Genomic DNA, 25,152 nt, shown 5'->3' on the forward strand with positions numbered 1-25,152 from the left:
GGTGTGGCATAATTCCAATTTGGGTGCAAAGCATGACAGTGGATGGGTGTGGCATAATTCCAATAGGGGTACGAAGCAGGACAGTGAATGGGTGTGGCATAATTGTATTTTTTGGTGCAAAGCGGGACAGTAAATGGGTGTGGATCATGGTCAAAAATAGTGTGACATTCGAAAATTGACAATATTTCAATTATTTTACACTTCAGGTGATAAATGTGGCTGACATTTGTTTTGACAGCTGAAAATTTACACACTTCAAGTTCAAAGCTTAACCTAGGCTTGTAGTAGTTTGAAAAGTTCTGTTAGGTGATGGTTTGGGGCTTACAACCATTTACAGTTGACTACTTGGAAATGTCAACCACATGTTTTCACGTCGAGTTTTAACCACGATCCATCACCCATTAATAAAAATTTTAATTCTCTATCGTTCCACTGTTTTTTTTACACATACCTGGTAAGCCACAATTGTTCTCCAAAAATTGTGACTGACGTAAGCCACATGACAATTTAAGCCACAAAAAATCACCTGATTTAGAGTGAAATTTAGGGATATCTAGAAGAGATATTGTAACCGTTTTTTCTGCACTTTGAAATTCGATCTTTTCCCCTTTTGAGGAATATATAAACTTAGTGTCAGCCACATTATATCACCTAAAAACCTTTGGTTAAAGATATCATATGTAAAATGTCACAAAACAGGGGTTTATTTTTGACCATGTTCTGTGGCATAATTGTAATTTGGGTGCCAAGCATGACAGTGGATGGGTGTGGCATAATTGTAGTTTGGGTGCAAAGCAGGACAGTGGATGGGTGTGGCATAATTGTAGTTTGGGTGCGAAGCGAGCCAGTGGGCAGGTGTGGCATAATTCCAATTTGGAAGGACTTTTAGCTACAGCTTAACCGACGTGCGATGCCGGGTACCAGCTAGTTGATTATATTAAAGAAGGGCTTTAATCAGCCCCAGGTTTTAATTATCTCAGGATCTCAATTTTGTTTAAGTTATGTAGGCAAAAGAAAACACTGTTTGAATGTGTTGGCTGAAGAAGCTTCCAAAAATTTTGTAATTCATCTTATACTCGAGTCGGTTATAATGCATTCATCAATCTCTGTTCGAAATTTCAAAAAATGTTTTTTTATAAGCAAGTGTTTACCCCTTGGCCAGGCTTATGTATGCTTACAATCGAGGTCGTAATATTTGAGAAATAAGGGAAATCCACCGGGAAGTTTTGTAACCACAATCGATTTGTAAGTGCTCTTAAGTAGGTTCGATAGGTAGAGTTTTAACTTTGAGTTTTAACGCTAAACTTAAGGCTTAGGATCTGAGGATCCAAAAGTTAAAAAATAGTCCAATAAGGCTCAGAGTATAGCCTGGAAGTCTGCCAACTTCTCCCAAATTGGAATATTCGATTAAATTAATGAGATAGTCGACTTTCTCGCCGGAACTTTAAATCTTGAAAAACGTTAAAATAACCAGAACGCAGAAGTCTCATTATATTTCAACCAGGATTGTAGCTTTCAAAGCATCCAGTCTATATACTTATTATATGCTTATCAATTATAACTTAAAATATAATTATATAAAAATTTTAGAAGCAGTAGCATGTAGCTAGCCGTTGAATGTCTTTTTACTTGACCACTTCAAAACCTTTTTTGAACAGAAAACAATTTACCATTTGAAAAATATTTTAGGCTGAAGAAATCTGCAAATCTGAGCCTTCCTATGCTTATAAGTGATATAACCTAATAGTAGCAATTGTCAATCTTATGATGATGGTGGGCATCACCTACTCCGCCCTCTCCCCCCCCCAAAAAAAAATACTGATGAATGAATTCTGAGCTCTAAGAATTAAACCTAAATTTTCACATTCTATAGATTTTAGATAATTTCAAAAAATGATTATTTGAAGATTTTAGAATGTCATCCTACGTTACTGTAGCTCAAGCCATTCAAGAAATTGAAAACTGGCTGAGATTGGCTACTCTGCTTCACGAACCCTTAAAAGAAGCACTGCTTGCTTTCTTACACAACGATTATAAACATAATTATTATGTTGGTCTGCCAAGGAATCCTACCGCTCTTAATACCGAGATTCGAAAGCAGCAGAATACAATTAACCGTTTGGTAAAGAAGGGGGTATTGAAGCAAGATCAAGTAGATACTCTATTACCTCCAAACTCAACTCAGACAGACAGCCAAACGTTTGATATAACTCTTATCATCGTTTTGATTATTAATTTCACAACATTGCCACCTCCAAAAAATGGCTGGAATAAAAAGTTAGCAGCCGGTGACATCAGTCCTGCAGCATTTGTTATTCTTGCTCGTGATTGGAGAAATCGTCTTTTACATGCTGATGCCAAAAGTATTGATTTGAATGAACTTAACTTGAGATGGAATGAAGGAGAAAAGATTGTCATTGGTTTAGGTTTTACAACGTATAATATGAACGCCTTGAGAACCAGACCGCTTGATGTCACAAATAATCTTGTAGTCCAATCGCTTTCTTTCTTCTCGAAAAAGATTTTGAACGAACTTGCTACTGTTGGACAATTGAAGAAGAACATTTCGAAACACGACACAGCCCTAAATCTACATGTCACCACCCTATCATCGCACGGTACTACCCTGACCTCACTCGACACTGCATTGAAAAAACACGACAATGCCCTGACCGAACACGACAATACCCTGACCACACACAACAATAACCTAACCACACACGAAACTATATTGAGTTCCCACCGCACCACCCTGAACGATCACGACACCGTCATCGACGATCACAGCGATGTCCTGGACCATCACTCAAACATTTTAACCGATCATAACGATTTCCTGCAGGAAAATAAAGAATGTATTTTAAGACTTGACCAAGTAGTCGAGTGTTTGAAAGAGGAACATGAGTTCATAAAGAAGACTTTACCCACTCATAAAGGTATAATTTCTTTTCTTTGCAGCATTTTGAACAGATGCTTTGTGAACAGGACATTCATCAGTCGGAATAAGACTTACGAAAAACCTTTCTGCAAAATTGACGCCAATATACGGTAAATTGTTACAAAAGAAGAAACAAAAATGATCAAGGCTGGAAATTTTCAAGAATTGACTAGGACTACTAGGAGGGGGGAGAGAATTCTTCTGGAATAACAATCTTAGCAAAATACAAATGTTTGAGCTGTGAAGAATTTTTTATTCAAAAGAAAGTGCATTTAACTTATTTTTTAGAACCTGGTACGTTCTGTAACTCTGAAGCTCTGGAAATCATTTCCAACAATATTGGCCAACAGAAAGATCAATTACTCACAAGACTTGGTTTATCTCTAAATGACAATCAAAAAGACTTAACAGAACAACTCAAAACAGTCGAATGGGCACGGTTATCATTGGAGTTGGAAAGATTGGAACGAGTGGATTTGGTCAGCGATATCAATAAAAAAACACTAGTTACTGAAGGTAGGCACTTCTTGAAACCTCTTGGAAATGTTCGTCCACCCCCTGTATGGTTATAAAATGGAATGGCCAAATTCAAATCTTTCTCTAATAATCTAGGAGATTACTTGGTCCCTTCCAGCTCGAGTTAGAGAGCTCTAAAAGACCTTCGCTACAAAATCAGCGTAATCTTAACCTTCCAGGCGTTCAAAGTTTTCCCGAACTTCAAAGCTTTAGCGTGTCGGAAGAGATTTTCTACGTCAGGTGTCAGGTGACAGATAAGTCTCATTTATTGGCTGTATAGACTTTCGTCGCAAGGGCCCAGTGCATCAATAAGACCGGTTCGAGGTCATCAAATTGGCTCCCGGGTGCGGCTTCGAATTAAAATTCGAAATTAAATGAAAGTGCTATGATTTTGACCTGCGGTGCAATAAATTTATTGAGAATTTGCATTCAAAATTCCAATATTTGCTTCGTTTTTAAAATTTAGCCCCTCTGCATTCTATGGAAACTAAATGAAAGTGTAAAGTCTAAATAATTTGCAGCTGAGACAAAAATGGCGGTAACTTTTGATAGAATTCGAATCAAGTGGCGGATACTTTTGATAGAATTCGAATCAAGTTGCGATTTTGTGCTTGTTAAAAATACATTTGTTAGTGGAATATTATCAAGCAAAAAATTAAAAAGAAAAGAAAAATGAAAATGAAAAATGAAGAAGAAAAAAATCAACTTTTTGTAGAAATGTTGTATAGTTACCATTTTCACAGGAGTGATCTTCAATCTTAAATCATCATCACTGTGAAAAAAAACTTTTCAAAAATATTCAGTCAATCAATTTATTGCTGGTTGACTCTATAAAGCAGTAAAAAACGACAAAAAACAGCCAATAACAAACTTTGTGTGATATCTTTTGATTGAATATTTTTGAAAAAGATTTTCACAGTGATGGTGATCTAAGATTGAAAAATCACTCCCGTGAAAATGGTAATTATACCACAAATCTACAAGGAGTTGATGGGTTTTGACTTAAAATCATTCAATTCCCAAAGAAAATAAACCTTTAAGTGAACAAAGTAGAGATAAAGTCAAGGAATTAATGTTTCATCTATATATTAATAGCGGTGCTTTGTGTGTCTGTGTGTCACCGCTTTCGTTTTCGTTTTGTTTGTGTTTTAGAATTATGACTTTTAGTCTCTTGCTTAACAAATTTGTTCTATTGGATTCGCACCATTTGCAAAAGATTTCGCAAGCAATGTTTTGAAATTTAAGGCCCATCTACATTTAGTAATTTTAATTTCTGCCCAGCTTTGCCTGATCCTATTTTTCTCTTTTCTTTTGTTGAAATGTTTTCGTATTTATTAATGACATTCGAATTCTTTTCAAAACAAAACAAGTTTCTTTTATAGAAAAGAAACATTTCAAATGTAAATCAAAACATAAATTTAAAAAGTTTGTCGAACAATAACAGCATTCAGAGGGCGATAAAAAGCAAGAGAAGAAAGTAGTCCATCTCTTTAACGGTGGGGGGTTTTCACTTTTACGGTATGACGGTATTGGGCCTTTTTACCCCCGGTAAATCGGTATTACGAGATAAAAACGACGGGATTACGGTATTTCATTTTCTACCGGTATCGGTAAATTGCCTGTTTTTTTGTCGGTATTTCGATATCTTTATCAATAAAAAACGGTATTTCGGTATAAAACTATTTACCTTTTAGTTTCTTCATGAGTTTCATGCAGAAAAATTTTCTAAAAAGATAAGTCTATTCCGCTATTTTAACCAGTAAAATTTTCTTGCTCGTTTCGCTCGCACGATCTTTAATGTCCTATTGACTTACACGTTTTTTTTTTTTAAGAAACTAGTTTTACCAAGCAGCCTCAATGTTTCTTAAGAAATCGGCCTTTTGAGCCTTAAATGTTTCTTACATGTTTCTAAACTTTTTGACATAATCAGCCTATTTTTCATGTTTTGATTGGAAGGTTTTTAAAAAAACTAATTAAAAATGTTATTTTCTCATTCTCAGCCTCAGCATGTTTCTTAGATGTTTCTTAGTTTTTAGGCATTCTGAGCCTCATGTTTCTTAAAAGTGTGTTTCTTAAAAAAAAAAAAACGTGTATTGTCACGGTGAGGTTATTCAAAATAAGCATAACTTAACGATATCTAAACAAATATTTTCGTTATTTTTCTGCGGGCGCATTTTTTTAATGACAACTTTTGTGATGCAAATACTGCATACAACGAATGAGTCTAGATAAAATTTTCTCCGTCAGCACTAAATGATATGGTCGTCTCTCCGTATTCACTTATATTGCTACTACAATACACTGATACTGCAGTAACTTAGAGACAGTAAAGGCGGTATTTACTCCTTCAATAATTAGTAAAAGTAGGTAGTTCTAAAAACATCTTGAGCAGCATCGAACGATTAAAAAATAATTCACATCATGATGCACATGATGCGTTTTCAGGCAATCTAGGCATTCTAAATTTTAAATTTTTTCTTGGGCGAAACTCTTGGAACGCTGCACCGGGTATGGCAGGTACGTCGTTCGCCGTACCATATTTTTCTTTTTGCCAACAAATGGTCAGTGTTAAATAAAATCAAAAATTGTGTTACCAAACAAGGCATACTTGGCTAACAATAGCGTATTAAGGCCGTTTTTCAATGACAAAGGAGAGCGAAAATTGTCGAAAAATTTTTGCGCTCGCTCCGCTCGCGTTCTTATTTTCCATTTATTTTATTTCCTCCGATAGGGGGTTAAACATTGTAATTTGCGTCCTTTACTTGTACCACAGCACCAACCTCTATGAAGCCTGTATTAAAGTCTACGGCTTCTCAAACCATGATTGGCCCAAACCTCGATTTTAAATTAATTCTCAATATAAAAGACATCCTACGGGTCTGCGAGGAAGAAATCATTGGGGGAAAGGCTTAATTTTGCATTTGCCTCCCCCTCCCGTAACAAGCAAGTAACTTTGGCGCGGCAGACCTAAAATATTGCTTCATGAAAGCTCAAATAGCTGTAAAAGAAGCCTTAAAAAGTCGACGATATCGAGAACAAGGTCACAAAACTAGCAAAAAACTTTATATATTGGCGAAAATATTTGGTATAAGAATAGGTCAATTTGTTTAAAAGAGACCATAAAAAGGTTAAATTTAGCCCAATAAGGTCACAATCGTTTAACCAAAGATGTAAAAGCAAAATTGGTTCGACTGCGTGAACGTGAAAATGGTTTTTTTCGCGCGTGAATTCGTGAATTGGTAAAAATTTGTGCGTGAATATACCTGAATTGAGGGTTGACTGGAGGGCCTCATAAAGTACAAGACTTGTTTGTACAGTTTCTAATTTGTTACTACACAATAGATTTGATAACTGAAAATTCATTATTTTTGAGAAAAAAAACATAAATATAATATCGGTATCGGTATTAGGCTTCCTTCACCGACGGTATTACGGTATTTGACCCAAACTTTTGCCGGTATGACGGTATTTAAGACCCCTGAAACCCCCCCCTTTAACTGTGTACGTTATTTTACATGTTTAAATTCGAAAAGTTATGACAAGGGTTTAAAAAAACAATTTAGAATTTACTTATTTATCTTAGATCTGATAAAAACAAAGTTGCACTATTATTTGTGGCTTTCCCACTTTTTCATAAGAATTGTTATTTTAACATTTCACGCCTCTTTACCATGACATGTTCTCAAATTGTCGAAAACTGGACGGCGTATTTTAATGCGAGCGAAGCGAGAAAAAGATCTCCGGGGGAGGGTTAGAGTCAAACTTTGAAGATATCTTTTTATTCATTTGATCGTTCTTTTTAAGCCAGCTTCAACATCCAAAGGACTTTTAGTGCGTTCAGCTACATCTTAACCGGCGTGCGACGCCGGGTACCGGCTAGTTAAAAATAATACGGAAGATAATTAATCAAAACAAAAACAAAACTGAATCCAAGGAAAATCTTGTATAAGACCTTAGGTAGAAGAACTTCCTTCAAAATTTCCTCAAAAGAACAAAATGCCACCTTTTGAATCTTCTCAAATCAGTCTCACAAATTAAAACAGCTCTACAGAAGCTGCTATTGAATTCTACCAAAAACTGAACATCCTTGTCAGAAGAATTAAAGAACCTTCCTAAAAAATCTAAAATATTCAAAAACTGATAAATTATCTAAATCTTAAAAATAATATATAAAATAACCTTATAAAATGATCTTTAAAACGTACTACTAATAACATGGTTTAGAGGGTGATTTGGGATTAATAACCCCGAGGTTCATTGAAAAGATTTCAAAATATTGAAGTGTTTTCAATGTAATTATATGGTTGATTACATTCAGCTTAGATTTGTAAGGGACGAGCGGGGCGATAAATCTGTAATAACCCCGCTTTTTTGTAATCGCCCTGATGTAAACAAGAATTTCTATTGGTTGAAAAGTATCGTACGATATCTTCAGAGCATTTTGATTGGTTACCAAAATATTGCACAAATTTTTAAGCAAATCTAGATAAGAGTGTCAATCAAATGTTTTTTATAGTTTCGAATGTTTTTATAAGTTTCGAAAAAAAACAAAAAAAAACCGATTGATTGTTCTTCAATTCTTTTTTTGACCATATAATTAACGCGGAATAACATGGTTTGGAGGGTGATTTGGGATTAATAACCCCGAGGTTCATTGAAAACATTTCAAAATAGCCGAAACGTAGCGAGACTAGTATAATCTACTTCTTTTAGCGGGAGATATCGAGTCTAACCCGGGGCCGAGAGAGAAAGATAACACCTTATCAATTTCTCATTGGAATCCAAACAGCGTTTGGGTTGATAAATTTTCAAAGATTGCTCAAATTACTGCCTTTCTGAGTGCTCACAAGTTTGACATCTTGTGTGTTGGTGAGTCGTTTCTTGATTCCTCTATCGAGAGCGATGATTCGAGGTTGAAGATAGAAAATTATGAGTTGCTCAGATGTGATCACTGATCTAACTCAAAAATAGGTGGTGTTTGTCTTTATTATAGTTGTCTTCTCTTGACGAGTGCCTTGTTTGTGAAGTTAATTCTGGTTCGAAAAAACTTCTTCTTTGTCTTCTCTACCGAACTCCTAGTCAAAATGCAGAAGAATTTTCTGCATTTAAACAAAAATTGGAGGAAACTATCAGAAAAATTTATGATGTTTCTCCTACTTTAGCTATTTCCCTCGGTGACTTTAACGCAAGAAACTCAGTTTGGTGGACTGGTGACATTACAAATTCTCAAGGAGAGTACATTAGCGAGTTAGCTTCACAATATGGGTTACATCAACTGATTGATGAGCCGACTCATCTTCGTCCTGGGTGTTCTCCTTCTTGCATTGATCTTATTTTTTCATCTTCGCGGACTCCTATTTTAGATTCCGGAGTTTTACCTTCACTTAATCCACGTTGCCACCACCAGATACCCTTCGTAAAAATAAACTTTCGAACTATATTCCCTCCAGCTTATAAACGCACGATTTGGGACTTTTCTTGTGCTGATGAGAGGGGATGGTGCTTGCCCTGAATGCCATTGATTGGGAAACCTCCTTTCTGGGACTCAACGTAGAAGATCGTGTTGCCCTTCTTTCTGAATATATACTTAATATTTTTTGTAATTTTGTTCCAAATAAAACTATCACCATCAAAGACAAAGATGCGTTATGGATGACTCCTGAGATTAAGCAGATACTTTTGGATAAGGCTAAGATATATCGTCGTTGGAGAAAATGGGGAAATCCTTTAGATGATGGTCAGACACTTGATGACATGGTTGACAGGTGCAGATTGGCCATCAAGACTGCCAAGGATAACTATTTTTCTCGTCTTGGCAACTCTTTAAATGATCCAAACATAGGAAGTAAGAAATACTGGTCTACACTGAAGCAGTTTCCGAACGTACGTAAAACCCCGAAAATTCCACCTATTCGAAATGAAAGAAACGTCCTTGTAAGTGATGTTTCTTTAATTCTTTTTTCTCGAACCAATGCTAACTTATCGATACTGGCAGTGTTTTGCCACCGGAACAATTTCTTACTAACTGTAGACTGGATAATCTTGTATTTGAAGACGAAAAAATCGAGTGTATTATTAATTCTTTGAATGTTAACAAGGCCCATGGGTGGGATAATATTTCTACTCGTATGGTCAGAATCTGTGGTAAGTCTCTAGTAAAACCTTTGCTTAGCATATTCAATCTTTCTATCAACTCTGGCATTTTCCCATCACAGTGGAAGAAAGGTAACGTGGTTCCTGTCTATAAAAAGGGAGACATGAGCATAGCCAAAAACTACAGACCAGTGTCTCTTCGTCCTGTGTTTGGAAAAATATATGAAAAGTGTATTTACGATACACTTTACAGGTATTTTGAAAACAATAACTTATTTTCTCCTTGTCAGTCTGGTTTTCGGGAGGGGGAAAGCTGCATTTCTCAGTTGTTATCCATAACGCATGATATTTATACAGGGTTTGACAAAGATCCTTCTCTAGATACCAGGGGGGGTGTTTCTAGATATTTCAAAGGCATTCGATCGGGTGTGGCACGATGGCTTACTCTTTAAACTCAAATCTTACGGGGTGACTGGACCGTTGTTTTCCTTAATTCGCAGCTTTCTTGACGATAGGCATCAGAGAGTTGTGTTGAATGGGAAAACATCTGAGTGGAAGCGAATCAATGCTGGGGTATCTCAAGGCTCTATTCTTGGTCCATTGTTCTTCTTAATTTATATTAATGATCTTCCAAAAAACCTTGAGTCAAAACCCAAGATCTTTACTGACGATACCTCTTTATTCTCTCTTGTGATTGATCAACTCTTGAGCCTTGATGTACTTAACAGAAATCTCTCCAGGATAACTGAGTTGGCTCATCAATGGAAGATGTCTTTTGACCCTGACCCGTCTAAGCAAGCCATTGAAGTCTATTTTACCTGTAGACTCACTCCTCCTAATGCTCCAGTAATCTCCTTTAATAATTCTAATATCGCAACCAGTGAGTACCAGAAACATCTTGGTCTAATCTTAGATTCAAAACTTTCTTTTGATCGCCATCTAGACGAGACGATAAAAAAGGCCAATAAAGGATTTGGTCTTATTAACCGGCTTTGCAAGCATGTGTCTAGGAGATCTCTACTAACCATTTATAAATCTTTCATTAGGCCTCATTTTGATTATGGTGATATCGTATATGACCACCCAGGAAATGCTACCTTTGTGCAGAAGCTTGAATCTATTCAATATAATGCATGTTTAGCTATAACAGGCTGTTTTCGTGGAACGTCTCAAGAAAAACTATATTCAGAACTTGGTCTTGAAAGTCTTGCTGACAGGCGCTTTGCTAGAAGAATGACATTCTTCTATGGAATTATTAACAATTTAGCCCCTTCGTATTTACGTAACTACCTGCCAGTAAGACTTACAGCACCAGGTGGCCTTAGAACAAGAAATCCTATTTATCCTCTTAATATACGAACTGAGCGTACTTCTTTTTTTCCGTACTGCATATCTCAGTGGAATGTTCTGGGAGGTAATATACGAGATCTACCTTCAATTAAAACTTTCAAAAAAGCAATCTATAAATTTTTGAGACCCAAGCAATCTCACGTTTTTGATGTTCCTGACATTCAAGGAGTGATCTTTCTTAATCGACTTCGGGTCGGGTTCAGCCACCTCAACGAGCACAAATTTAGACATGGCTTCCGCGACACTTTAGACCCTTTCTGTGGTTGCCGAACTAACTCTGTTGAAAACACTCAGCACTTTCTTCTGCACTGCTCTATATATTCCCATGCAAGACAATCTTTGTTCGACAAACTTCAGACCCTAGGCATTATTTTTCATCCACTTAACCCTCCTTTTTTCTGTCCGCTTTTATTATATGGGGATGAAAGTTTGACTTCAAATCTAAATAAATCTTTTCTTTATTCTGTCGTTGAATTTCTTAACAAAACTGGAAGGTTTAGCGGTGCTTTATTTTAGAAATTTATTTATTTATTTTTTACATAGTCGAGTACCTCTGGCGATATAACGTTAGTTCCTAGCGGGGGGAAGGACTATATTTTATGTTTAAGTAATGTTTTGTAATATATGTTCGTAGTGTACACGTGTCTTTGTTTGAATAAAGAAAAAAAAAACAAGCTAGATGCTGAATGGACCTACCTGATGATGAAAGTTAGATAGCAATGCGAGGAGAAAAAATGAAAAAAATCAGTCAGAAAATATAGCGTTTAGAGAAAATGCATAACGCAATAAATTCATCATTGATTGTTGATTGGGGGAGAGGGAAGGGTTGTAGGGAAAAAATAAGTATAAAGTTATGGTCGCAAAAATCAGTTTTATTGACAATTGAATCATGCTTGATCAATAATATTTTTGTGTGAAAAACATAGAAATATAAGGAAAAAATCCAATGAAATCTGCAAAAACGGCGATTTCCGGCATTTTCGACCGGAAAATTTTTTTTTTCAAAAATCGAACTCGGCCATGTTTTGAGCATTGTGAATACGCATCTTTCTGCAAAAAAATCGGAAAAACTACAGATGAAAATTCGAGAAAATGTCAAAAAAACCGGTTTTTCCGGCATTTTTCCGGCATTTTCGGTCGGAAAAAAATGTTTTTTTGAAAATCAGGCTCCGTCACATTTTAGGTATTGTCATTTTGCATCAATGTGCAAAATTTCATAAAAAGTATAAAGTACAGCTCGAGAAATTCAAGAAATACTGTCTTTCCGGCGAAAATAGGTTGTTCCGGCGATTTTTAAATAGTGCCGGCTTCAAAAATCAATTTTATTGAAAATTGAAGCATGCTTGATGGTGGGCATTGTTATTAATAATGTTTTTGAATGAAAAAACAACCAATTATATGGAAAAAGTCCAATGAAAATCCAGAAAAACGGCGATTTCCGGCATATTTCCGTCCGGAAAATTTTTTTTTCAAAAATCGGACTCGGCCATGTTTTGGGCATTGTTAATACGCATCTTTGAGCAAAAAATCAGAAAAAACTAATGATAAAATCTCGAGAAAATGCCAAAAAACTAGATTTTCAGGCATATTTTTTTTCGAAAATCGGGCTCCGTCACTTTTTAGGAATCATCATTTTGCATCATTGTGCCAAAAAACAGAAAAAAGTAATGAGCCAATCCCGAGAAAAGCTTGTAACAGACGAACGAACGAACGAACATGGGTTAATTTAAAGAACCACCACCCGGAGGTAGGTCCACAAAAAAAATTTAAAAAGATCAAAGCATTCTTTTCATAAACTCTTTTATAAGTTGTTGTGTATTGGAAGCGAAGAGAAAAGCTTTCTAATCATAAAAATGTACAAAATATGATCTCTCGCTTACCAGACCCCTTTTGGGACGCGGTCTTGTATTTATGTACACCAATCAGATTGCTCATATTTTTCATGTTGATGATAAAGATTATTATGACCTCCGATTAATTATTTTCTAACAACAATTGAACGTTTTGATTGGCTGAGAAACAAGCTGATTAATTTTGAATTTATTTGAATACGTTGTTATTAACCCTATCAACCCCAACCTTTCTTGATTTTTGTAGCCCCAGGGGGAGGTAAATCTACCACACTCGATTATTTTTTATCTAGAAGAGCTATGTCCATAAAAATTGGTACAAATGTTCTTCATCATGACACAAACTTCCAGGAAGAAAATAATTTTCATGACGTCATCCAAAAAGCGATGACCCGTCATCACAAAATTTCCACCTGTCGGAAAAAGACAAAAATGTATGGTTTACAAAAATGTCTCTCACAGCCGAACCAATAAAGATACATATTGAGATTCTGTTTGAAGATTCTGAAAGATAAAAGGTTCTTCTTTAACATAATTGCAGCTTTTATATTTTCCATTAAGATTTCTTGTTAAAACCTATGCTGAAAATGAGTAAAATTGTCAAAAAATGTTTATATATTTTTTTAAATTAACATTGCTAATACCTACACCTGTAGACTAAGGAGCATTTGATGAGGTTGCCATTTGACGAGGTTGCCATTTTGAAAAAGGAATGTTTAAAATCCAAATAACAAAAAAACTACTTGGAGTTGAAAGACATAATCAAAAATGAGAAACAAACATCAATAACCAGATTTGCAATCCCTTATTCTCAAATAAAAACATTGCTTCATACTGTTTTTATCTTTCAAAAACAACTAAAATCTGGCGGACAGTTTTACAGTCCGCCTAATGCTTATTATTACCATTATACTACCGGGCCACTTAATCGCGCCATCCAGTCTATCAAAAGCTTTAAGTGGACCCCGGGCCATGCACCTGTCGAAATTTGAATATGATTGGATCAATACTTCAGAAGTTATCGCAATTTTAAAATTTTGAGACGAATTTAGATTGGTTTTATGTCATGTTTCACAATAAAGTCATAAAACCTGATCTAGGAGACGTATGACCCTAAAAATTTGCACAAGTACTCTTAATAAGGATTTATTAAAAGTCGGAAAGTTTCGAGACGTTTCAAAAAATTTTCTTCGAGATATACACGATTCTGCCCCCTCCCTAGGGCTAATAGGGTTAAAACAGCGTCAAAAATAGTTATAACTAGCCGGTATCCGGCGTCGCACGCCGGTTAAGCTGTAGCTGAACGCACTAAAAGTCCTTTGGATGTTGAAACTGGCTTAAAAAACGATCAAATGAGAAAAAAAAATTGACCCGTGCGGTATTGCATTTATTTTTCTTTCTGTTTATTGTATTTTTGGAAATGCTCATTTATTTATATGTGCCCATGTTTAATATTACAATGAAATATCATTTAAGTCAAAAAAGTTGACATGGTTTCAGTCCACTTTTCAGGTGCCCCCATTGAAGCATGGAGCCCCCAACAAGTTAGGTCCCCTTGAGAAATTGCTTTGATTCAGCCGATATTTTTTTTGAATTGACACTTATTTTTCTTTTGTATACCAGAAGATTGTAATCAGTTATGAGTGTGAGTGTTAAACGGTCAAACAGAGCCAAAAACACAACTAGCTATCATGTTTGCTTACTCTTATCCTGGGGTTTTAGCTTCTCTATGCTAGCACGAGAAGCGCACTCGCATGAGAAAAGCTTTTTTTTATGCTATAAAGATGGTGGCTATAAATAAAAATAATCGCATTTGAAAAATAAGCAAAATATGACGTGATGGGAAACAAAAGAAACAAGAGAATCTGATGGGGAAACTGGGTGCTGGGGTAAAAAAACTGAATAATTTGAAAATTTTGAAATATTTATATTGGAAAATATACAGTCCAAAGAGCCTCCATCAAAACAGCTAGATACCCCCAATGAATAGGTAACCCCAAAGAATTGCAAAATATTAGCCCCAACCCCTAACCTGGCCTAGGTGTCCTTTAGATTTCTGGGGGGGGGGGCTGAAGAAACCATGGGATGGATTCTCAAAAACCTACAAAAGGTTGTAAAATTAAACAACGTTTTTTGAGGGAAGAAGCTTCTAGTCGTTGAAATTCAGAAAAGACACGCAACCTCACCTCTTCGATTCTTTTTATTTGGAGCTTGAATTTTTTGTATATGGGTCTGTTTTCAACGACTAGTTTACTAGTCTAACTCTGGCCCTCCCCCAGAGATCTTTTTCTCGCTTCGCTCGCATTAAATACGCCGTCCATTCTCGATAATTTGAAAAAGTTGTATGTCATGGTAAAAAGGAGTGAAATGTAGAAATGACAATTCTTCAGGAAAAAGCGGGGTAGCCACAAAGAATAGTGCAAATCTTTATCAGATTTGAAAAAAATAAATAAGTCAATTCTAAATTGCTTTTCTAAACCCGTGTCAAAACTTTTCGAATTTAAACATGTAAAATGACGTACACAGTTTTTAACAGTATCGACCACTTGAATGTTTTTATATAAAGAAAGAGGTGGACTTATTTTTTCTCGTGCTTTTTATCGCCCTTTGAATGATGTTGTTGTTCGACAAACTTTTAGATTTTTATGTTTTGATTTACATTTGAAATGTTCTTTTTTAAAAATTTCAAACAAAAGAAATGAGAAAAACAAAGGGACGGGCAAGCCTAGGCAGAAATTAAAATTACTAAATGTAGACGGGCCTTAAATTTCAAAACAAAGGCTGATTAAAGTCTAAACCAGGCTCTATCCGATCTATCAATCAAAACAAACTTATCGAGAACAAAAAGATTGCTTGCAAAAACGAAAGTGACACACAGAAAACAGACATACAGACTACGGCTATTAATATATAGCTTATCGGCGAAAAAATGTCGGCGGAAGGTGACGAAAATTTTGAGGGGGTGACGAAATTTTCCCCCGACGATTTTTTCCCTGATATTTTATCCCCGACCAAAGCCTTTCAACCGATTTTTTTCTCCCGCCTAAAACTTTTACTTGTTTTTTTAATGACCGACCAAGATTTTCCCCCGATTTTTTTATTTCAACAGAAAAAAGGATCTCTATCGTAGTTTTCCATTGTAAACGTTTCCAGGGATGTTTCTTAACAGAAAAAATAAAATGACCTTCTTTTCAAACGAGTTCTTTTGCCTAATACACACAGCAAGCTAAGTTAAAACTACAATGGTTTGATAAAAAATTCTTATGCTCTATATTTTATCGGGAACATTTAAAAAATTTGGTCGGGGAAAAGTGACGAATTTGAAATTTTGGTCGGGGAAAGTGACGAAAATGCCTCTAGGTGACGAAATTTTTCCCCGACGAAAAAAAAACCCCGACTAAATAAAACTCCGATATTCCCCCCCCCCCATAAGGTAGAAACACGCTTTTCTTAATAACTATAGATAATAATAAGAATAACTTCTATAAGAATATCAGGGTGAGATTTCAGAGTTAGAACAATAGGCCTATTGTTTAGAACAATAGCAAAATAAGAATAATGCTCACCCTCAGCCAAAGTACACACTTCTTATAAAAAAAGTGTATTAGATTAACGCAGCTAGGGAAAAAAGAAGATCTTCTTAGGTTATAGTAATTAAAGAGGCTAGAATACGATTGAATTTTTTCCTAATCATCACAGGAAAAAGTCATCAAATCACACCGGTGTGAAAGTGAAAATCACACGGTGTGAAAGTATACATTTCACACTGCTATCCCACGCGTGGGAATCGGTTCGTTTTTACGCCGGTGGGAAACGCAAAATCACACCCATCAAAATCACACGTGTATAATTGAATTTCCGACGTGGTTAACTCAGGATCACACGCTTTATCCATTGTGTGCTGAATCGAACAATACACGTGTTAAATCGAATATCCCACGTGTTAAATCGAAAATCCCACGTCGAATTTCGTACTTAAGGCCCTCTCTCCTCGCGTGTTAAATTGAAAATCCCACGTCGGATTTAGCGTTTTACACTCGCTTATCTTATATAAAACCACACGCCGAAATTTTGATTCCCCACCAAGGTTTTGGAAAATGGCTTTGATTTGTATTTGATAAATCGTTAAACGTATTCGATCTTTCGTTAGCATTGGCTCGATAGCTCCCATTCGTTCTGTCATGTACTTGCGCTACTTTGAGAATCCCGGCACTTTTGTCACAACAGTGGAGCCCAATTTTCACTTGTGGTTTTCTTTACGCATGCGTAGTACAAGGGTGGGAATCGTAACTTCCCACCGTGTTAATTTGACTTTCCCACCCGTGGGAACTAATGACTGCGATTTCTTGTTTCTATCTTGTCCTTCTACGTTTTTAGAGTTTTGTAGTGTAAGTTTCATACTTCTTGGACTATAGTTGCCAGTGTTTGACAAAGTGTTAAATTGGATTTCGCACGCCGAAAATTTATAGTGTACAACATTCTGAAAAATTTTATTTGCCTGCGGAAATTAGAATTCACACGTGTGATTTCGATAAAGCCTTTTCAGTGAAGTTTTAAAGTGTTAAATTGGATTTCACACGCCGAATTTAAAAAAATAAAAATAACTATTTGAAAAATTCCGCAGTGTGATATCGGAAATCGCACTGCCAAAACAATCATACCTTATCAGTTTATAAAATCACACGCAAAAATTGATGACTTTTTCCTGTGCATAATAGTAGGGGACAAACCTAATAACTACTTCTAGGACCCATGACATCTTTTATGCGACGCAACCAAGCCTGGTCCATTTCAAAGAATAAGTATTTAAAGAGTTTTCCGCGAGGGGAGTTTCTATTAAGGCCTGGAAAACTTCTTTAAATACTTCATTCTTTGAAATGGACCAGGTTTGATTGCGTCGCATTAAAGATGTCCTAAGGGTTTGCCCTCTACTATAATCGAGTTAAAATGGTCTTATTTTTTCATGTGTGAGTATGGCACTTGTATTGTACCAAACTTTTCTGGTCAGAATTTCATCTTCTATCCAATGATACCAATCACTTTCAAAAATTGTCGATTTTTTGACTGACTTGTGGCCTTGAAAGTGTGTAGCAAAATCTTTGATAAATTGTTTTTACAATCATCTTTTTAGGCATCCAATTAGCATCATCAAAATTACGATGTCAATACGCTAAAGAGAAAATCACTTCACTCGCTCACGAGCCCTTGATGGGAGACCAAAACGAAGTCCATTACCAATACGACGAAGATCTATACACCGATCTAGCAGTCCTCAAAGCAACTGAGGTTGAAAAGGAGATCAATAATTCTGATCGTGAGGCATTAATGGAGCAGAAGCTGTTAAAGAAAGAAAGCATAGAGCTCCATGACTTGTTCCAGAAGGAGGATGAAGCAGTTTTTGTTCGTGCTGTGGGCGGTATGGGAAAAACAACCATGCTTGAAATGTACACTCGAAAGTGGGCCAGGCATCAACTGGGCTTAGATTTCCCATTGGAATTTGTCTTCTTCTTTTCCTGCCGGGAGATAAATCAAATGTATGGCAAGGTCAAATCGATCGAGGACCTTTTTAAAGACAAATACCCTGACATTTTTGATAAAACTACTTTAAAAGATCTCGAACCAGTCGCGGATAGGATCTTACTAGTTGTTGACGGACTTGATGAGCTACAAGACGTTTACGATTGCTCCCAAAAGAAAGCAAACAAAAACGGAACGCTAACTCCTTTTCAAATCGTCTTCGATCTCATCAACACACAAGGTCGTATCTTGAAAGGTCATAAAAGCATTGCATGTGGAAGACCAAAAGCGTGCGATTTTTTAAAGAGAAAGATAATGGATCTGAAAACTTCCAATAGGACGGTGATCAAAATCAAAACAGTGGAAGTTTGCGGATTTAAAGAAGAGGACGTTGAAAAGTACATCCATAAATTCTTCAACGGGAACATTGAGAAAATCAATCGAGTGAAAGAAATCATCAGCGTATCCCACAACTTGAAAGTCATGTCCACCGTTCCCGTGTTTGCTTGGGTCATCTGTAACGTATACAGCGAGGATCTCATAACGAAACCCTTAAACACTTGTACAGAACTTTACATGTATGCTTGTTTTGTCTTTTTGAGAAAACATTTACAAGGTGTTTCCACTCAAGGTTATGATAACTTGCTTGATATGCTAAACGATAATAATGTTATTGATTGCATTTATTCACTCATGACTTTATCGGTGAAAACATACATGCAAAACCAGGTGCTATTTTCTGAAGAAGAGGTTCGTCAATTGAACTGTCCCGTACATCTTGAGCAAACGGGTCTTATCGTCAATTACAATCGTGGCGAAATGAGAGAACCGATTTACCAATACAAGCACCTAGTTCTTCAGGAATTCCTGACAGGACTTTATTTGTGCGTTACGAAAGGGATCTCCCCGTATTTAACAAACCGCGAACTTTCAAGTTGTGCACCAGTTATATTTGGCATTGGACGTCTTCTGAAAGAGAATGACTTCTTCATTAAATTCTTTCAACGACTCTCTAATTTACATACAACAAAGTCGACCATTTTCAGAAGAATATTACAGCCCTATAGAACATGGGTATTCAATAATTATCTCACCAGGAACACCCTTGAAATACCTGATTGTATGGTCGGTCCAGACAGCCTACTGATCAATTCAACAATGCCAGAATGCCAAGAGTTCATGACGTCACTCTATGAAGGACGTTTGAAAATAGAATGTCCTTTTTCTACAGTCACGATCAAGAGTGATCTTAACGAAATCGATAAGAGGAATGTCGTTTTCCTCATTGATCATTTGAACCTCATAATGAAAATACCAGAATGTATGAAAGGTCCAGATTGTCTCATTATTGATACAAAGAATACTGAATGCAATAACTTTATTAAACTTGTTTATAAAACCAAGGCTAAAGTTGAATGCCCATTTTCTGAATTTGAGATGTTTAATATGTACATGGACACTAGAAATTGCCGATTAGATCATTTATTGCATTTTGTTAAACATTTAAATTTGGCATTAAAAATTCCAAGCTGCATGGTTGGCATTGATACTTTGATTATCGACGCCGATTTACCAGAATGTAGACGTCATCTCAAAGCAGCTTATTTTATGGGGTTGAAACCAGTTTATCGAGCATCTTCCATAGAAATTCATAGTGAGACACGTTTAGATTTGATATATGAGATTCGTTATATCATCAAATCTTCTAATCTAAAACTCAATATTCCCAGTTGCATGCTTGGTACTGAATGGATAATTATCGACTTTGGCATACACTTGTGTAGATTGTTTGTGAACTTCATTTATCACTCTAAATTGCAAGTGGAATGCCCCTACTCCACGGTGGATGTCGAAGGTACACTTTTGGGTACTGAACAACTAATAGTTACAACTTTTATTGAAGTCATGGAACTTAATCTCAAAATTCCGAGTTCAATGATGGGCCCAGATGCATTGATTATTGATGCAAAAAATCCGCGGATAAAAAACTTTCTTAAATTAATTCCCTATGTAAAAGGAAGGTTCCAGAAATGTCAATTGAAAAAAGTTGAGATAACATCTAATTTACGTGATGCTGACATAGATGAAGTTGTTATTTTTCTTGAAGAAAACAACATCAATATATTGAAGCTGCCAGATTGTATGAGGGGGACTGACTCGCTGCTTATTAAAGATGAATCCTTAGGATTCTTGAAGTTTTTTACAAAATCTAATTTTGAGGTGGATGAAATTCCGTTTACCAAGTTTGAGATTTGCGACTCTTTGGATTCTAACGAATATCGGTTCGGTTTTTATACATGGGAAAGACTCGTCGACCGAATCAAATTATTTATAACACGTTTTAATTTAACGTTGCAAATCCCTGACTGTATGTTAGGGTCCAATGGTTTGGTTATTGACATGAGCAACCGAGAATGTGCCAACTTTATTAGACATGTGAACTCATTACAAGTGGAAGTGAAATGTTCTTTATCTAAATTTGAAACAATTTGTGGTCATAATCATGATTCCTATATGTTGGAAGAAATTCATTCATTTATCGAACATTTAAAGTTCAAAGGTACCGTTACATGATAAGAAATTCAGAATTTTCTAGATGGTGAACTATGGCACATCCCCGGCAGATCAAAGCTAGGGTCAACTATTATTATGTTATGTTTTGTGAATAAGCCTCTCTTTAGCTCTATAGCTCAGCACTTAAAAAAAAAAAACATAATTTTTCTAATGGTGAATATGAAAGATCCCCTCGGCAGATCAAATGAATGAAACTCTGTAACTATTATTTTTGAGTTCAATTTTATTTCAAAACAAAAAGGTTTTTGGAAAAGAAAAAGGGAGATGATGTTTTCATCCTTTGATAACATAACAAGAATTTTTCTTTTACTAGTTGATACACCTATACTTATTTTTCGTAGAACTTTTTTAATGTTTTTGAAAGTTAAAGTGACCTAGTTTTGGCAACCAAATAAAAATTATTTTAAAAAGCCAGGATTATTTTGCTTCAAAAATTTAAAGTTATAAACGTTGATAATTTTTACCAGCCAATAATATTGAGAATCTATTCTAAAAGCTTCATCACCAAAGCTTTGTATTTCACACCAATGGTAAGACATTTTGCAAACGTCCCTGAAAATGATGCTCTATTCTAATATGACTGTTTAGTTAATCTGGATTTTGAGCAATGTCTAGCAAACCAGGTTTGTGTCTAATATATTTTTAGTTATATATTTAGATCTATATTTAGTTTAGTCTAATATTTTAGTGGTTATTTGTAAAATATTTCGGAGAAAAATTTTTAGTATCATTGTTAAAAGTTTGAAAATAAATCTTAAGATCATTTTTTAAATACCATGCACGTTTTCTCTTTGAAGGCTTTTTAAATCTTGCAGATAACTTTATCTGTAACCTTTAGGTAATTTGTATTAGCTATCAAGATTGTGATAAACTGGTTGAAAATTGAAGTCAACCAATTAGATGAAGTATTCAGCCCCCAAGTTAAATGATGAGATTTCAGCTCCCCCCAAATAAATTAGGCCCCCTCAAATATTTGAAACATCTTTAGCCCCCACCTTTTTTTTTGGCTTTTTGGAGGGTCTAACCCCCCAACTAGCAGGGGGGCTGACGCTATGCCTTTTGATTTTTCTATCAGGATCCCAAAGTTATTATATACATAAAGTATACTAGTATTGTGGAATTTCATGTTAATCCTTAAGAAAAATTGGTAATTTACGGTTATTAAAGATTCTTTTGTATGATAAGGCTATTTCGTATGATAAAAATATTCTTCTCTAAAAAAGGTATATGTTCATTCCCCTACTATTGACCTACCTGACATTTCAGCTCATTTGTCTCCAATAAATTAATGAGAACTTCTAAACCACCCACATCTCGAATAGCTAATTGGCATGTTTCCAACTGCAGATTGAAATCTCTCATAGCTACCAATGCAATAATAGTTGCTGTCTGATTTCCACCCTGAAAAAGAAAACAAATCAAAATTAAGTAAAAGAATGAGTAAAAAGGATCAATCAAAAATTATTCGTATTTATGTTCACTGCTCTCCACAACTCGAAAGGAAGAGGAAAATGAAAATTGTATGAGTTAACAAGACATTAAAATCGTAAAGTTTTCAAGCTAGCAAGATATCTTACATATTTACAGACAAAATGAATGAACACAATTATTGAATACACAGTCTTACAAATTATAAAATAAATGCCTTCAAAAGTAATTTTTAATAATTTAAGTGTTTACTTAAGTTGCAGTGGCATTAAATATGATCTCATGGGACCGAGTAAAGGGAATATTCATGTTCTGGATATATTTTAAAATGTATTAAACCAGTAAATGAAATTTCGAGGTTCCAATGTATTCCAGAGTTGATAAGACATTCGAGTTACGGATGTTCAAGTTATGGAGACTAAACTGTAGGTTCTGTAAAGTGAAAACAGAACTGATTTGATACCTTAAGATATTTCACTAGTTTTTGAATTTGCCAATACTCCGATGGAAGATCAGCATTTGATTCCTAAAAAAAAAGATTCATAATAAAATTCGTCTGGGAATAGACAGTGATTGACATTTTTTGATGCATTATTTACAAAAAAAACTTTATTTGATTATAATTGGAAGACTTCCCATATTCCCATTATAGAGAACCATTAAAAAAGGAATATTCAACTTTATTAGGACCTGTCTGGCCTAGGACTAAATGAAAGTTAATAACCCTATTAAGGGTCAGATATCACTTTGTTTAAGGAAGGCAAATTGTGGAATGAAGCTTTGGTAAAATGAAAAAAGAAAACAAGTCGTTATGTTCCCTTAATGTCCTTGCAAAAAGTAAATAATTTGTGTTATTTGTGTTAATTTCTTTAGAGGTTAAGAGCTTGATTGACTTGACTAGTTATGACTAGTTTTATTATTTGTGTAAAAATATCAGAGATTGCAATAGTTAAAAGTCCCCTGTTGGCATACTTGTTGTGATAGAGAAAAGATCAAAATATTTTACGTGTCTTCGGTCAGTGCTTTCTTCCTCATCTTCTGATTCCGAAGAACTTTCGCTGAAATATAATTTTTCATCTAACTGTTTTGATAACCTAAAAACGAGAAGTAATAGCATAATAATTGGTGATACAGTGATATTGAGTAATATGATATGGAATATGGATGTTTTTGAATTTCCAATCTTCTAGCGTTCTAGATTTATTTAAGTCCTTTGGGCCAAGTGGAAACAATATTAGTCATGTTTCGTATATTAACAAAAAAAATTAAAATATAAAAATTATCCATTTTTCTGGATGATATTTCAAAAAAAATTTTCCTTGTCAAATACAATAATCTCGCTAGAATTTTATTGTCGACTTCAAAGAGTTATCTTAGTTAAAAATATTTTGATGACAACTCCTCATCTAGAAAATAAATAATCATGTGTTGTTCATACTTTTCCTCTTTCGATTTTCCTTGGGAAGTACGTCTCGAGTTTGGGGTCTGTTTTCCATCTTTCATTGAAACCATAGTTGATTTTTTATTATAAAATATCTGTAACATAGAAGTGGAGCTGGAGGCTATTTTTTAGGTACATTTTAAATACAAAATTGGGGTAAAGGCCACATTTTTGGTACACCTGTCCCTTCCGTTACACTAAAAAATATTTATCCCCAAAAAGCTTCTAAACATATTTATTTGTATTAAGTAATGGTTCTACCATGATAATCAATTGCGTGCCCCTCAATAACATTGTTTTATAAAATGTTTGTAGCTCTAATTGCCAGCCGGTCAAGTTTTTAACCCTTATCAATAAACCAATGGAGACTAGGTGTTTCTCCCTATATATTGCAATTTCAAGAAAGGTATTTATTGAAAAATGCTTCTTCAGAGTAGTTGAAGCAATCCCACTGTTGTTGTCCCAATTGTTGCAGGCATATTGCTGGATATTTTTCCTTGTTGCCAGCAAACTGCCAGCTATTTCTCTTTGTTACCGGCAGATTGCTGGCAAAAAACCTCAAACCAAACGGCAAGATGCTGAAAGTTTTTCTTGTATGTATCAAGCCAGAAGGTTTTTATATATTCAAAACTGCTTGGAGATTCACACATGGTCTCTTGCCCCCAAGGGAGTTTGCTTGGAGTTAATACTGCATCATGACGGCATCGTTTATTAAAATCTAGAAAATTCAAAGCTCATGAAAATTGTAACTCAGTCTTGATCAATAAACCAATGGAGACTAGGTGTTTCTCCCTATATATTGCAATTTCAAGAAAGGTATTTATTGAAAAATGCTTCTTCAGAGTAGTTGAAGCAATCCCACTGATAAAATTTGAATAAATATTTTTCAAGTTGACAGTAGAGTGTATTTTGTGTAACGGAAGGGACAAATTATCACTTGATGTGTAAATTATTTTGTTATATGTCATTTTTTTAAATATTTAACTTATTTTCAACAATAGAACATCTTTTTTTGGGTATAATAGAAGGAAGCTAATCACAGGGTCTAACAAATCTACCAAAACTATGATTACTATGATAAATACTATAATAAAATACCAACTAAATGATAAAAGCGTAACGGAAGGGACACTTTTCTGCTTATTTTTCATCAAATGTTATTGAAGTGTTTCAAACCTTTTCAGCTTGAAACACATTGCAATGTCTTCAAATACCTTAGTTTTGAACAGAAAAAACAAAAAAGTCTCAGAATTTTTATTATATTAGCATTTCTAAAAAAATGCCGTAATGGAAGGGACAACAAGATTCACTTCACGGTATCTCCATGAGACAAATTCTAATTCAGAAATGCTTTTGTGAAAATAAGTAGTCCTATGGGTATAGAAACTACACCAAAGGAAAATGATTCTTGCGAATCCAAATCATACATGCGTAACGGAAGGGAA

The 25,152-nt window shown here is 35.1% G+C and overlaps 2 protein-coding genes across 2 annotated transcripts in view; one reads left to right on the plus strand and one right to left on the minus strand.

Annotated features, from left to right (window-relative positions):
- LOC136807263 (outer dynein arm-docking complex subunit 2-like) overlaps positions 1 to 23,824 on the minus strand; it is a 53,931-nt gene extending 30,107 nt beyond the window's left edge. The window contains exons 1-4 of the mRNA XM_067063864.1: positions 23,705 to 23,824; positions 23,273 to 23,360; positions 22,730 to 22,792; positions 22,093 to 22,239 (exon numbers count right to left, since the gene is read on the minus strand). Of these exons, the coding sequence (XP_066919965.1) occupies positions 22,093 to 22,239; positions 22,730 to 22,792; positions 23,273 to 23,360; positions 23,705 to 23,811 (405 nt within the window). The 5' untranslated portion in view covers positions 23,812 to 23,824. The remainder of the gene's footprint in view (positions 1 to 22,092; positions 22,240 to 22,729; positions 22,793 to 23,272; positions 23,361 to 23,704) is intronic.
- LOC136807262 (uncharacterized) lies at positions 1,878 to 21,178 on the plus strand. Its single transcript, XM_067063863.1, has 3 exons — positions 1,878 to 2,936; positions 3,227 to 3,454; positions 17,879 to 21,178. The coding sequence occupies exons 1-3, from the start codon at positions 1,916 to 1,918 to the stop codon at positions 20,836 to 20,838; spliced, it is 4,209 nt and encodes a 1,402-aa protein (XP_066919964.1). The 5' UTR covers positions 1,878 to 1,915; the 3' UTR covers positions 20,839 to 21,178.
- Positions 23,825 to 25,152: the final 1,328 nt, after the last annotated feature.

Source organism: Clytia hemisphaerica, unplaced genomic scaffold (genome assembly GCF_902728285.1).
Source record: "Clytia hemisphaerica strain Z4C2 unplaced genomic scaffold, Clytia hemisphaerica genome assembly, whole genome shotgun sequence".
Lineage (NCBI taxonomy): Eukaryota > Metazoa > Cnidaria > Hydrozoa > Leptothecata > Clytiidae > Clytia > Clytia hemisphaerica.

Coding starts and splice junctions, on each gene's coding strand:
- LOC136807262 (XM_067063863.1), top strand. CDS start 1,916: ATGTCATCCTACGTTACTGTAGCTCAAGCCATTCAAGAAATTGAAAAC. Junction 2,937..3,226: donor GACTTTACCCACTCATAAAG/GTATAATTTCTT, acceptor CTTATTTTTTAG/AACCTGGTACGTTCTGTAAC. Junction 3,455..17,878: donor AAAAACACTAGTTACTGAAG/GTAGGCACTTCT, acceptor TCATCTTTTTAG/GCATCCAATTAGCATCATCA.